The sequence below is a fragment of the Astyanax mexicanus genome, chromosome 25 (assembly GCF_023375975.1).
Source record: "Astyanax mexicanus isolate ESR-SI-001 chromosome 25, AstMex3_surface, whole genome shotgun sequence".
Lineage (NCBI taxonomy): Eukaryota > Metazoa > Chordata > Actinopteri > Characiformes > Acestrorhamphidae > Astyanax > Astyanax mexicanus.
In genome coordinates, this window is record NC_064432.1 from 25,923,525 (window position 1) to 25,939,468 (window position 15,944).

Consider the following 15,944-nt stretch of genomic DNA (forward strand, 5'->3'; position numbering starts at 1 on the left):
ACTAGCCAAACTGCTAAATAGAACTACATAGAGCTGTCTATATATAGGCTAGAACTTGGCGATACGATATGCATCACAATACAGGGCTTACGATTCAATATATTCAATATTGCAATACTTCAGTTTACATATATTTGAGGTTTGGAAACAATGTGAAGGTGCGCAAGCAGCTCATTTACAGGAACAGCAGGAATTATGAGTAATGTTACTTTATTTTTATGTGCATAGCAACGACATAGCAATGAACGTCTGACTGTGGACGTCGGTTTTATTCAGTCAGTGGTGCATCTGTGTTCCTGACCGCCATGTGCATCAGTGTAGATATATATTCAGAAGCTCTGTTGCTGTTTAAACCAAGCAGGCAGAAGGTGGGGTGTAAGATAGAGATGAGCATCACTTAAAAGAAGACCTACAGTGTTTGAGGAGTAGTTTGGAAGTGGAAAAGCACTGTAAATGAAGGTGATTAAAGCCATACCGACCTTCAGATACGTAGACGAACGGCTTGTTCTTCACCGAGAGCAGAGTCAACAGGTTAAAAAACAGAGCCACAAAGGTCCCGACTAACAGGCGCCCCCTGCAGGAGGAGAAAAACAGTAAAAAAAGATTGAAATAAGCTCAAAGCAAATATCAAAACACATCTAATCCAATCAAAACTATCAGTATCCCATCACCTAGCACCTTCCAGCATTCAAGGTGAGGTCAGCCTGGGGGAGAATTACAGGAGGTCCTGAGGATTAGAGGGGGTAGGTGGTCCGCAGTGTTATGGCATTATCGGAATGTATAACATGATTATCGCAGGTCTTAACGTAACTATATTAGTGCAGGAATTTCAGGAGCGGGTCTGAAACCAGAGCTTCCAGAGACGCCCTGAGGAAAGTAATCAGTCAGGAGGTGGAGCAGGGCGGCGGAGGGGCGGGGTCTAAACCCATTGTGGCTGATGGGTATATAAATCTGTGTTTTGATTTGTGAAAACGCTGTGTTTGATTAGCTGGAAATCCCATTTTGGGGGTGTGACAAGGCTAAAAACTCCGTAAGTATAAATGTAGGTTATCTATACTTTACTAAAGTAATTATTTTACATTTTCACACAGTTAGAATATATTTATATTTTACTAAAATACATTCATTTACAATGGGCAGATACAGTCCCCTCCAAAAGTATTGGAACAGCGAAGCCGATCCCTTTATTTCTGCTGTAAACTGAAAACATTTGGGTTTGATATTAAAAGATTAATATGAGGCAAAAAAATCAACATTTCAGTGTTTATTTCCAGGTATTTACATCAGGATCTGATACACAGTTCAGAAGATTAGATTGTGATATATTCACTTCTGCCCTTTTGAGGTTGTTGCTGATGTCACTAACAGTAGTTTTAAGGTTTTTCTGTACAGAACTTCTACCTATTCATCACCTGTTACATAGTACACCAGTGATGACTTTCTGCTTCAGGACATTCCTGAAAAACAACAACTGTTGTTCTGGCTATGAACAATATTCATGCTGTAATGGCTTTGATTGATTTTTCATCTTCTCTCAGCTTCACATCTGCTTGTGTTTCACTAATAGACTCACACAGCTCTCTGGTTTCCATGTTGGTTTCTTCTCCAACTATAAAAGTGCACAGCCTGCACAGATAGAACCCAAATCTGAAACTGAGCTTTTAGACATTCAGTGCTTTTTATTTATTGTTTGAATAATCAATGTATCGGGACACACCTGTACAGAATGTGCTGAATCTTTTGAACTGTGTATCAGATCCAGATGTAAAAACCTGAAAACAAAAACTAAATTGCTTTATTATTTCCCCTTACATTACTTTTACTTTTAAGTAGTTGTTTTGAAACCAGACTGGCTCTGCAGGTGTGAAAACTCTCAGAAAATGGGCATGCATGCTGTCTGAGGGTGTGCAAACTATAATATACATTTTACAAAATCATGTACACTTACGTGTGCACCTCCGGTTGCTCCATGAAGCGCTCCACACTGCAAGAAAAAGAAAAATGATACATATTATCATCATATTATAGCCAATAGTGTGGTAAAACTGATGGCAAATGCTATAAATAATAAAGAATCAATAAATTAAATAAATAAGGTTTGATACTGTCACATATATATATATATATATTATGAACAATTTAAAAAGCCACTGCCTGTGGTGATTGAGCTGAACGATACTGTGAAATATGATATGCAATATTTAAAGACATATACGATATACATGCAGACAAATGGCATCAGCAGTTGCAGAATCTTAAAAACTGCTATTAAAATGCTCTCACAAACATAATACAGTGATTTTTATTCACTTTTTGATGCACATCATCCAATTAAACTGCGTTCATTGTGATGCTCATTGCTATCTTACACTTATCTTACTCCTTCCGCCTGCATCGTTTAAACAGCAGCAGATCTTCTGAATATATCTACACTGATGGGCGTGGTGTTCTGGAAATGAGGTGTGTTCAGGTACATTTCTGGAGTTTTGCTTGTTTATCTTGTCAATAGAAAACACAGGAGCTCCACTGACTGAATACAACCTAGACAAACATGCACAACCTGGCTCTAAAAGAGAATTAAAGGAAAGTGACACGCTGACTGGTTTATATTTCACACTCATGATTAATTAAGAGAATTAGCACATGCCTTTTGTGAGTCCTTTTCCTGTCGTTACGATAGCAAAGTTGCACTGATATGCCTTAAAACAAGCTAGACAGTGCTCTGTTAAATGACTCCTCTACAGATGTTTGATATTCCTGAAATGCTATTTAAAGTTTATTGTCGAAACTATAAGATAATGTGTAACGATACGATAAAATATCAATATTAATTTGCCCAGCTCTAGCTCAATGTACATTTATATAAAGACCTGCAGTAATCGGATTAACCCCACCCCCTCACTCAGAGCCACATTCCTGCCCCGGGCGGCCGCCGCCTGTGATTGGGTACTGACCGGCAGGTACACCTCGCTCTGGGCGTCTTTCCCACAGCTCTGAAATATTCATCAGTGCTATTTTACCCATGCAGAGAGGAGAAGCTCACCTCTCCTTCAGAATGAACAGAGCGCCCAGCTGAATCAGCACCGTGGAGGCGAACACCGCCAGCACCTCGAACCGCTCAAACCTGACCAGAAAAATCACAGGGAAAATATATATTTGACAAAAATCGATTAAACAAAAGACTGTCTTGAATATTGTGAGCATCATATTTGAAAGCATTCATCAGGTTCTATTACATTACATAGATACAAAAAAAAAAGATATGCGCTAAACAGTCCTGTCTGCTCTTAATTTTATATTATATATATATATGTATATATATAATATTTATATTTAAACAGTATTTGAGAAGAGAGAGTGTATGTTCTCATTATATACTCGAGACCAACAAAACAAAGACCTATAAAAAGAGACCAACCAAGATACTGACCCAAAATACTGACCTACCAACTGAGAATCCGAACAAGCAACCAAGAGACAGAGAGACTAATCGACTAACCAAAATACTGACCCACAGACCAACTGGCCGACAGAAGAGCAAGATATAGACCAATTGACCAAGAGAAATACAGAACAACAGAAAGACCAACCGAGAGAAAGGTCAATTGACCTTCAAAAATACCGACCAACAGAAAGACAGTCAGAAATACAGACTGAAAAAGGCCAACTGACCGGCAGAAATACCAAACGACAAAAAAAGACCAACTGACCGCCAGAAAGTCCAACTGACCAACAGACAGAGTGACTGACAGAGAGAAAGACTGACCAACTGACCTTCAGAAATACTGACCAACAGAAAGACCTACTGAAAGAGAGAAAGACCAACTGACCAACAGACAGACAAACTGTATTCAGTATTCAGTATTTCTGAAGGCCTGTTGGTCTTTCTGTTGGTCAGTATTCATAAAGACCTGTTGGTCTTTCTGTTAGTCACTTGATCTTTCTGTTGGTCAGTTGGTATTTCTGAAGGCCTGTTGGTCTTTCTGTAGGTCAGTATTTCTGAAGGCCTGTTGGTCTTTCTGTTGGTCAGTTGGTATTCTTTTTTGTTGGTTGTTGTATCAGAGGCTTTAATTCATGCAGTCCAGTTTTAAACGTGTTTTTGCTCTGAGCGTAAATGTCCCGACTCAAATGGAACAGCTAAAATGGAAACTGTTTTCCGGCGTACTCCGGGCCGGCGGCGGGCGGCGGTGCGTGAGGGCGGGTGTTGGCGGTGCATGTCAGTTTTGCTGTGCTGCTCAGAGACACAATCGATGGTGAAACGAGGGCGCGGCCAACGGTGCCGCCCCTCTTTTTCCTGGAGTCCCCGTTCCTGTTTGGCCACTCTGAAGCCGTTTGGGATAAAAAGCTAAATGGTTTGTTGGGCGACAGAGAGCTGAGGGGTGGTGGGGCTGAGCGGCGCGGAGCAGTCGCCGGGGTCAGCGTGTGTTTACCAGCAGAGTGTGCGGAGAGAGCCCCCCGCGGCGCTGCCCGACCAAAATAAAGGCGAGGACCCCGCCTGCCCACCCGCCTGAGCCGGCACGCCGAGTACCCGCCGCCTGCTGGACTCGGGGAGGGCAGAGTGGAGTTTGGATGGTGTTTGGTGTTGAATGGTTGTAAATAAGCGCAGTAGCAAGAATATGGCGATTTTGGCATAGCATTAGCGACGGTTAGACAGAGGAGATAAGCGTGTAAAGAAGAGCCGGGCTCGGCTGGACCCGTTGCGCCGCCCGCTGAGCACATTAAGACCAAGTGAAGCTGAAAAGCAGCTTTCTATAAAATCAGCACGCTGTGACACCCTGAGGTCAGTGGAGGCAGTCGAACAGACAAAGCTACGCCATCAACACCGGCCCCCACGCACCAACAGAGTTTCATTCAAATTAAAAACCTCTGGAATATAATCAAGAGGAAGATGGATGATCACAAACCATCAAACCACCAAACTGAACTGCTTGAATTTCTGCACCAGGAGTAAAGCAGCATAAAGTTATCCAAAAGCAGTGTGTAAGACTGGTGGAGGAGAACATGATGCCAAGATGCATGAAAACTGTAATTAAACGCTGTGATTTCTGAACTTTTAAATAATGCAATGAAAACAAGTTCATATTCATAAAGTTTTAAAGTATGAAAGCACTGCATCTTTTTTTTTTTTTTTTTAGATTTTCCCATTTTCTGCAAATAAATGCTCTAAATGACTTTGAATTTTGGGAGACACAGAAACGACGAGTTGATAATGTCGTAATGTGATGTTACACTGCTCTACTCACCCAAATGAAAAGGCTTGACTTGGTTTCTTCATGCTCACCCAGGAGCTCAGCAGGCAGGTGATCAAACTGTTATAAAACACAATAAGAACTGTGAGAATTCAGCTTTCAAAAGAACTGAGAAACCAATCCAGTACAATTATTAGGACACAGTATAGTAAATATAGAAGAATTAAATTACCTGAAGAGATCAAAGATGGTGAGGTATGTGTAGGCTGTTAAAGCTGAAACACAAACAAGAAAAAATAGTTATTTTATGAGTTATTTATTAAAGGAGGTGTCATTCCATCGTTTTTTTTAATTCATTTTAAAAGTCTTAGTTGTGGTCTCTAGTATGAATCAATGCCATGTATGAAAAAGTGCTCCCGTGATCTGGTATAACGCTGCTTTAGTCCAGTGGAGGAGTGGGGGGCCGGGAGAAACTATAAGATTTCGGATCTTGCTTATGAATATTCATACATGCAAACATATCACCTCTGATTGGCTAGCAGCACTGCACAATGAGACGGACAACAGTTAGAAACTTTTTAAAATAAAGACATTTTTTAATTTAAATTCTAACAATTTGTTCCTCAACTCTGATGTGTTATTCGCACACATATCTATCTATCCAACCATCCATCCAGCCATCCATCGACTTCAATCTCGTAATATTGCAACCTTATTCCCCTTAAATTACAAGATTAATCTCATATTGCGATTGTGATCTCATATCATGACTTTAATATTTCTTTGATTTTGTCTTTGACTTTGATTTCGTAATATTATGACAAAACTTTCTATCCATCCATCCACCCATCCACCCACCCACCACCTAAACACAATACTCAACACAATTACCCCTAAAAACGCACGTTTTTCTCAGTTACAGTCCGCTCTACTACCAGGCTCATACACTGGACGAAGAATGGGGGGGTATTCGGGGGGTCTGAGGGACATCGAACAGCCATGGCCAGAGAGCCAGAGAGCCAAATCCCGGCGGAGGAGAACCAAATCCGTGCAGCATATTGTGAGCAGATTAAGGTCAGTTGTGTATGTTTACAGAGCTGATCAATGGAGATAAGAGGAGAGGGCGCAGAGCTGGTAAACGAAGCCGGTCCTGCAGCTGAATATTTAATAGACGTCTGCAGAACCGAGCGCAGAAACACGTCTAATCAGCCGCGCCCCCTGCCCTCGCTTCTGCCCCCGCGGGACCCCGACGCTCCATTAAAGGGCATTAAGTGCCGTGTGGTTCTTCAGAGCATAAGCAGAAAGTCCTGGAGGCCCGGGCCCACGGCAGCGCCGGCCCACGGCGGGTATCGCTTTCACGGGCGGGCGGCGGCGGGCGGCGGGCCGGGTACTTTCGGTAAGAGAGGATTTGCAAACTCCAGCACTCAGCTGTCATTGAGTTCTGCAACACGGTATCGAGCGCCGGGCGGCTCGGGTGTCTGTCGACGCGGCGTATTAAAATAACAATAGATCGGCCCAGATGTAAACCAAAAGCCGTATCGAGCGACTACACGCCGACACCTGGCAGGGGAAACGGGAGAACGAGGGAGGAAGCCGGAGGCCCTGCTGACACGAGCTGCTCGGGGGGTAAAGTGAGACCCGGCCCGGTGCAGATGCTGCTGTTGGAACGAGGGAATTAGGGAGCGAGGGAATGAGGGAACGAGGGAGCGAGGGAACGAAGAACTGAGGGAGTGGGGGAATGAGGGAACAAGGGAATGAGGGAACGAGGGAATGAGGGAATGAGGAAATAAAGGAACTATGGAATGAGGGAACGAGGGAATGAGGGAACGGGGAAATGAGGGAACGAGGGAATCAGGAAATAAAGGAACGATGGAATGAGGGAACGAGGGAATGAGGAACTAAAGGAACGAGGGAATGAGGGAACGAGGAAATAAAGGACCGAGGAAATGAGGGAATGAGGAAATAAAGGAACGATGGAATGAGGGAACGAGGGAATGAGGGCTATACACATACCAGCCATTTATTAGAGGTAGATACAGCATACTGTTACAAGCTAACTGCAGTTGCGAGATGTAAACGTTAAAATAAAACACACAAAAATTGTCCAAAAAATGATGTTCTGGTTCTCATCTTGGCAACTGTCAACAATTGGGATATTCAGTGATGTGAAAAAGTATTCCTTCCCCTTGAATGTTTTGACATTTTGTCTCCTTTCAGCCACAAACAGAACTTAGCAACACCATAACACACTCCCAACTAGTATTATCAATTAAACGTCAAATATAATAAAATAAATAAAAATAGTTGTGGTGGAGGAAAAAGCATCATCAGATATCTTGGCAGGTTTTGGTTCTGTTGTTTTCCCTCTGGTAATTTTTAGACAATCCCTTGTACAGAAAATGGTAACACTGTATTGAGTAAACAGTCGTCACCCTGAACACACACCATCCCCACTGTGAAACATGGTGGTGGCAGCATCATGCTGTAGAGATGCTTTTTTTTCAGCAGCGGAAGATTTGGGAAGCTGGTTAAAGTTGATGGGAAGATGAATAGAGATAAATGCAGGACAATCCTGAAAAAAGCTGTTTTACAAAGAAGAATGGGGTGAAAATCTCAGTCTCTAGATGATGACCCAATCGTGTAGAACATCACAACGGTTTGTTTTTTTGCGTTTGGCTTGGGATTTTTTTTTTTAGTAAAACTCTTCTCTAAATTCCCGAAAAGTCCCACCACACAGCTCACTTCCCAAATCAAACCTTCTCCTGTTTTCCTGTAAAACCCAAAAACATCGCCCACAAATCAAACGGCTCAATAAAACCCTGACGCATCGCTCCACAACAGCAGGTCTTCACAGAGCGCAGCATACGATGATGACACTTGATAAACGGAGGGTTAAGACTTCCCTGAAACGCTAGAGCATCAGCGGCTGGTTTTAAACTATAATTAATAGGGTGGAGTAATGCGAGGCCGCAGATGGAGGCGTAACACTAGACGTTAAGTAGGTTGTCAGTAATGAATAGAAGATAGCAGACAAGTCTCGTAGGAGCTCGTATCAATGTCCTGCGCCCTCAGGAGCTCACTTCCACAAGAATACAACCACTTATTAATCTCCCTGCTCCAATCCACACAGCACCTACTCTCAACCAAACAGGAACCAACATCGAACAATCAAATATCAACTATAATACAATTAATTACACTAAAACACCACTGGATTCCAAAGCCAAAAAGTGCCGTTGTCTACCAGCTGAATAAATTCTGAATATACACAGTAATACACTCATAATAAACCATGAAGCTAACATGATTATGGCTATCCCATCAATCCCATCCATCCCCAGTCTTCAGCTTCTTCATTAACAGTAAAAAAAAGTAGACAGTTTCAGAAATCAAAGCTCTGTTGTGGTGTTAGCCAATGTTATACCAATATTGTAACTCCAGCCATTAAAAAATCTGGACTAAAATACAAAGCTGTTGCTGTATATTCCCATAATTGAAGTCACAACTGAGCAAATACAACTTTTATTTATTAAAGTATAGTGCGCTTGGGTGATTACCAATCATGATGCAATTTAAAGATTGTTGATAATCTCTTAAATATTCAGACAGACAAAAAAAAAAAACATTTCTACCACAATAAAGCTAAAAAAGGCAATAAAACCTATTAATAAAGGTATTAAAGTAAGTAATAATACTATTATTTTAAAACTAAACAGTCAGCCGGTAAAATGTGCCAAATCCAGCAGGAGGTTTTCAAATTTGGTAAATTCGAAGAAAATCATAATTTTTACGTAATATCTTATTTTTTTCCAGAGCTGTATAAAAAGAAAGAAATATAAATAAAGACTCAGCGCTACACTGAGGAACCTACAGACATGCTACAGACTACAGTCAGATATACTCACCTCTGAATGGCGACAGAGCTAGTGCTTAGCGCATTTAGCGGCTAATGCTAATGCTACACCAGTTGAGTGGCTTTACTGCACCTTATAATGTAAAAATACAGTATATTGGTTTTTGAAACCCTCACTCACTGCTGTTGTCCATTTTCCTTTCTCTGCAGTTCAATACCACATCTAAAAATGTTTACTCTGAAAAAAAAAAAAAAAAAAAAGGATTTTCGCTACTTTTTTGTTTTGTAAACGCAGCCATATTGTTCAGTAAAGAAAGAAGGGGCTGTAACGTAAACGTGAGACTAAAGATTGGGATGAAATGAACCCACACAGAGCAGGAAAGTGTTTTGGCACCGTCAAACCAGCACTTAACCTCCTTTCGCTTGGTTTCCTCTACAGTACTGTACAGTACACTTTATGCTTTTTGGGGGCAGCGACTGCTTTCTATTAAAAACAGAAGCAGCAGATCCACGGAATAACGTACCAGAAGACTGACCTGGTGGTTTATTCACACTCACTATAAATGCTCTTTAAACATTCATCACATGGACGATGCAAAGCCATTACTTTAGATTTAAAACAAAAAGTCCACAATTGAAGACCTTTTTCTCAGACCTGAAAGCGTTTGCATTGCGAATTCTGTATGTTCGGTCGAGTGTGCTTTTGTCTGGATTTCTCTTAAAGTGGGCTCTAGTGTGGTCAGTTCTGCTGCAGGTGTGGAAGCTATCCGCTCCCTGTGCTGCGTGTAGGGTAGTGTGATTGGTGGTTCATTTTATAATGTGACACCTACACTCAGAAATACTGTCTATCCAATCTATCCAGTCTGACTGCATTCAGACAAATTAGGAACACATGCTTCTTTTTACTGTACTGATGCATTTTTAGATGCATTCGTTTTCGATTAAGATTATGATTTACAGCAATCTGGTTAGATTTAGGAGGAACATAATATCTGTATTCCTCTTTTCTTTGTTTTTGTCTAACCTCCCCCATTATTTAAGGTCAATAATTCTATAGTATTAATATAAAATGACCACCATAAAATCCACAAGAAAGTACATTCTTTCTTATTGTGATATTTTACCAGTTAGTCCTTTATTATTTTATTTTTAAGCTACTTAAAATTACACAATCGTCCAAGTGTTTGCTCAATTATTAGAAGGTCAAAGAAGAATTTTAGCAGCACAGAGGCTCATTATTTATACAAAATGAAGAGTGTGTGCTTGTATATTTGAATCATGCATAATAAATTGACCGTATATGACAGTACAGACCGTCCTCGTTTGTCGGGATTGTAAAGGAAAGCAGAAAAATGATCCGGGAGAGAAAATCTGTAGCAATTCTAAGCTCTGAAGGACCTCTAGTATCCAGCAGCTTTCGTCTGGCTTGTTGTGCCTCATCGATCTGGCTAAAAGAAGTGTTGACAAAAGAAGAATGCGCGTATCGGATTAAAGTGCGTACATTTTCAACAGCTTGTAACCTAATCCTGTCTTCCCATGCAGAATTTGATCTGAGCGCGCTGACTGAAGCAAGCCGCGTCCTGTAGACTCATCTGTTTTACATTTTACAGTCTTCCAAAGGCCTCGGGGATCGCTTACTAAACTCACAAACACACACAGACCAACACGCCGGGGCATCCCGCACTCCAGGACAAACACAAAAACCTACATAAACAACGTATAATCCCTAATCTGAGGTTTAAAAACCCAGAATAAATCAAATCGAGCAGATCTAAAACTCAAAAAAGGTCCTAAAGTGTTTCCAAAGCCAGCATGATACCTGCTGAGCCTGGCTGCTAGCATAACGGCTAACCTTCAGAAGGTCACAAACAAATATGTCAACGACATTACGTTCAATCTCTTATTATACCGCATTATTTTTGTTTGCCAATACGGTCTCAATTAAAAAAAAACACAGTATGGATGTTATTATTAATAGTTTAGATGTAAAGATTGGTGTCAGAAGTGGTACATTTAGATTGAAGGATACTTCGTGCACAGCCGAGAAATTCAGCTGACGTTTGGAATGATTAGATGAGGGACGCATCTAATGTATCCTTCCTTTCTTCCAGTAACTCGGTTAGCCACAATTGGGAAGCGAAAAAACTATTTACCACTTAGTCACACCAACTACTTCTTGTTTTTTCCTTTTTTTCTAAAACATTGGGAATTCTTACAAAACTACCAAACACACCAACAAACCAACACACTGGAGCATGCCTGAGTCGAGAAGAAACACAAAAATGTGAATTATAAATATGTAATCTGTAAAAGAGCTTTAGGAAAATCAGAGAAAGCAGAGAAAGGCCAGGCCGGGTGGGTTTTATAGGGACTCGCTGAATTGGAAAGCCCTGATGGGGACGTGTGCTAATGATCATTGTGAGCGTCCAGACGGCCTTAAACTGACCTTTCCGGTTGAGCGCCAGGTCAACCGCCTTCCCTCTAACACTACATGAAGCTACACACAGTAAAAACCATGACACTATAACACCAGCAGCAGCAGCAGCAGCAGCAGCAGTTCAGCATGAATATATATATGAGCTCCAGCAGAACTGCTCTTATATACACTCAGCGTTATACAGGAGGAGAGCGGAGCCAATTACTGACTGAGCTACAGACAAACTTACTAAAACACCTGTTTATTCTTCATAATCGAGGATATTACAAGTAGTACAGGACAGTATAGAGAGTGTAGGGGGTAGTTAAGAGCAGTATAGTGTAGGACAGTGCAGGGTAGTGTAGATTAAGATGGATATTATACTGTAATATACAGACCAAATGGTTGTATAAGGTAGTTTTGCGTAGTATAGGGCATAACAGGTCAGTCAGTAAAGGGCAATATATGGCAGTATTGGGTAATATATAGAGGAGGAAAGGGTAGTTTAGGAAATAAAAGGTAGTATATTCTAGCATAATATATTGTAGTAAAGAGTAGTTTAGAGAATATATGGTAGTATAAGGTAGTATAAAGACTACTAGATAGTATATTTACAGGTATAAGGAAGTATAAGGAGTATAGGGGAGTATGGGGTATGTTGGTAGTATAGAACAGCATAGGTTAATATATATGGTGGTAATATATAGGAAGTATAGTGTAGAATTTATAGAGTAATATAGGGACTATAGGGTAATATAGGGAGTATAGGGGAGTATAGAGGGGAGGTGAGGTACTATAGGGCAGTATGAGTATTGTAGAGAGTATAGAGTAGTATAGTGTAGAGCAGTGGTTCCCAACCTTTTTCTTCAGGGACCCATATTTTTACCATTGTAAGCCCCCCCCCCCCCAAATGTAAAAGATGTAAGTGTATAATTGGGTTGTGGTGGGGGGGGGTTAGAAATGACAAATAAAAACTGACATTTACTATAGATGAATACAATAAACACGTAAAAAAGGAAAAATTGATACATAAAACATAAGGATTTTTTATCTTATGAAGAAAAAAAATAATTAGATCAATAAAATAATACAACTATTTAAAATGAATAAAAAATAATTTATATAAAATAAAAACACACAACAAAAAAAGAATAATATCAGTTTCAGTTTCAGTTTCAAATCAGTAAAACAGCTCACCAAAACCTCAACCTGTCCAAATATTAGACAATAATTGATTAACTTTACAGGCCCTCACTCATTTTCATTTATTTAACTAAACTGAGTTTTATATTCTTATATTATTATATTATTATATTCAGCCTCTCGCTGAATTCAGCTCCGCGCTGCCGGAGAGAGCGCCCGCGCGCGCGCCAGAGAGAGAGAGAGAGACAGAGAGAGCGCAGCGCAGCGCGGCGAATTTTGCTTACCCTAGACTATATATAGTATTAAAATTAAACCCCTTAAAATCAAGAGGGCTTCGCGACCCATCGTGGATCTTTGGCGACCCATAGGTTGGGTCGCGACCCATAGGTTGGGAACCACTGGTGTAGAGAGTATAGGGTAATATAGGGACCATAGGGTAATGTAGAAAGTATAGGTTAGTATAGGGGTGTGTAAGGTACTATAGGGCAGTATGGATAGTATAGAGAATATAGGGTAGTATAGTGTAAGAGAGTATGGGGTAGTATAGTGTAGGGAGTATAAGGTAATGTTGGGTAGTATAGGAAGTCCAGGTTAGTATAGGGTAGTTGAGAGAATTAAGGGTAGTATAGGGTAATAATATACAATGTATAAGATACCACATGGTAGTATAAAAAGTATAGGGTAGTATAGTGCAGGGAGTATAGCAAGCAATTAGAATAAACTATTAGTTAAATTTAAATAATATTCCTGGACATGATGTGGTGCTTTTTGATAACTTTTTTCACATCTTTTTTTCATACATTTCTCGAGCTTTTTACATTCAGTGGTTTTAATGCATTTTAGAATCCACAAAACCAGCTTATAAACTCCTGTTATTCCTGTATGTAAGTGGTTGTGTGTATATATGTGTAAGTGGGTATATATGTGTGTGAGGCAGCGTAGAGTCAAATGAGGCATTAGGCCAATGAGCAGCAGTGCAGCGAGTCAGGGGCGTTTACGCAATGAATGGAAAAGCTCCAGAGATGTGGAAGAGATCTAATTTACCCGGCTGCCACACAGATGCACTGTTAGCATCGCGGCGCAGCTAAAACCACACTGAAGCACATGAAGCTCCACAAGTGCTGAGCAGCTCTGCTGTAGAGCTGAACAGAAAGCTCCTGTCTAACATCATCACACTATCATCACACCCTTCAGACCTGTCTTCTTCTCACAGTTCAATTATACAGCTTTTATTAATGCAGGGGCATTTTTGTGTCTTGTGTCTTTTTTTGCTACCCAGATTTACCTTCACACTACATGACTCTACCTTACAATACCCAAATCTACTATACCAAACTACTCAACTTTACCTCACACTTCCCATCTCTACCTAATTATGCCAAACTGCCCAACTCTTCCTCACACTAACCAACTCTACCCTCATGATATACAACTCTGCTTCACACTACCCAACTCTGCCTCATGCCTACCTCACTGTACACTACTCTCACTATACCCTACCCAACTCTATTCAACTCTACCTAACTCTACTATAACCCTACCTCACACTAACCAACTGTACCATCACACTAACCAACTGTACCATCACACTGCCCAACTGTACCATCACACTGCCCAACTGTACCATCACACTGCCCAACTGTACCATCACACTGCCCAACTCTACCATCACACTGCCCAACTCTACCATCACACTGCCCAACTCTACCATCACACTGCCCAACTCTACCATCACACTGCCCAACTCTACCATCACACTGCCCAACTCTACCATCACACTGCCCAACTCTACCATCACACTGCCCAACTCTACCATCACACTGCCCAACTCTACCATCACACTGCCCAACTCTACCATCACACTGCCCAACTCTACCATCACACTGCCCAACTCTACCATCACACTGCCCAACTCTACCATCACACTACCCAACTCTACCATCACACTACCCAACTCTACCATCACACTACCCAACTCTACCATCACACTACCCAACTCTACCATCACACTACCCAACTCTATTCAACTCTACCTCACACTCCCCAACTTTACCATCACACTACCCAACTCTACCATCACACTACCCAACTCTACCATCACACTACCCAACTCTTCCATCACACTACCCAACTCTACCATCACACTACCCAACTCTACCATCACACTACCCAACTCTACCATCACACTACCCAACTCTACCATCACACTACCCAACTCTATTCAACTCTACCTCACACTCCCCAACTTTACCATCACACTACCCAACTCTACCATCACACTACCCAACTCTACCATCACACTACCCAACTCTACCATCACACTACCCAACTCTACCATCACACTACCCAACTCTACCATCACACTACCCAACTCTACCATCACACTACCCAACTCTACCATCACACTACCCAACTCTATTCAACTCTACCTCACACTACCCAACTCTACCATCACACTACCCAACTCTACCATCACACTACCCAACTCTATTCAACTCTACCTCACACTCCCCAACTTTACCATCACACTACCCAACTCTACCTCACTGTACACTACTCTCACTATACCTAACTCTACCCAACTCTACCTCATTTTACATCATACTAGCCTCAAACCACCCTAATTCTATGCATCTCTGCCTCACACGAACCAACTCTACCTCACTATACCAAACTCTACATAACTCTACCTTATTCTTAAGGTACAAAACATACATTGTGGTGGATTCTATGGAAAATGCCCAGCTGGTGGAAAGACTCATTAGCAGTTCAGCTAATGAATGCTAAGTTGAGATGGATGTACAGTAGAGGCACTGTGGTAAAGTGAGGGCGCTGGTGTGAACCTGCAGCAGGTGTAAAAGGCTCCCGTGGCGTCTCGGCCCTGTTGCTGAGGTGGGGTCCGGCGCGGGGGAAAGAGTATCTTTCCCTCAAAGCCATAAATATTAGCGATTCATTTCGATGTGGATAAACACCATATGGAAGTGTACCAACACTCTCCTGTCCTCTGGATCTTTTGTCCTCTGTCTGCAGGAAGGAGCGCGGCTTGTTATTATTGACGTTCAGATCGGCTTTCGCCGAGCCGCTCGATACAGGAGCAGCTCCTCCACTTCCTGTCTGTGACACACCGGTGGCGGTTTCTGCAGTCTCTTTATTTTTCGCATTTAGTTGCACACACACATTCACATATCTGTACTCACACACAAGCACATATTATATATACACATATATACACACACACACACCTTTTGCTGACAGCTGTTAGGCAGGAAGATTTAAGTCAAATGGATTTACCACTGAATCCCAACAACAATAATCACTCTACACAATCACACCAGATACACAC

At 41.4% G+C, this 15,944-nt stretch overlaps 1 protein-coding gene across 1 annotated transcript in view; it reads right to left on the reverse strand.

Moving 5' to 3' along the window:
• Positions 1-15,944, reverse strand: part of slc30a6 (solute carrier family 30 member 6) — a 36,244-nt gene that overhangs the window by 11,843 nt on the left and 8,457 nt on the right. The window contains exons 5-9 of the mRNA XM_022682092.2: positions 5,422-5,464; positions 5,244-5,309; positions 3,044-3,124; positions 1,949-1,984; positions 480-574 (exon numbers count right to left, since the gene is read on the reverse strand). Of these exons, the coding sequence (XP_022537813.2) occupies positions 480-574; positions 1,949-1,984; positions 3,044-3,124; positions 5,244-5,309; positions 5,422-5,464 (321 nt within the window). The remainder of the gene's footprint in view (positions 1-479; positions 575-1,948; positions 1,985-3,043; positions 3,125-5,243; positions 5,310-5,421; positions 5,465-15,944) is intronic.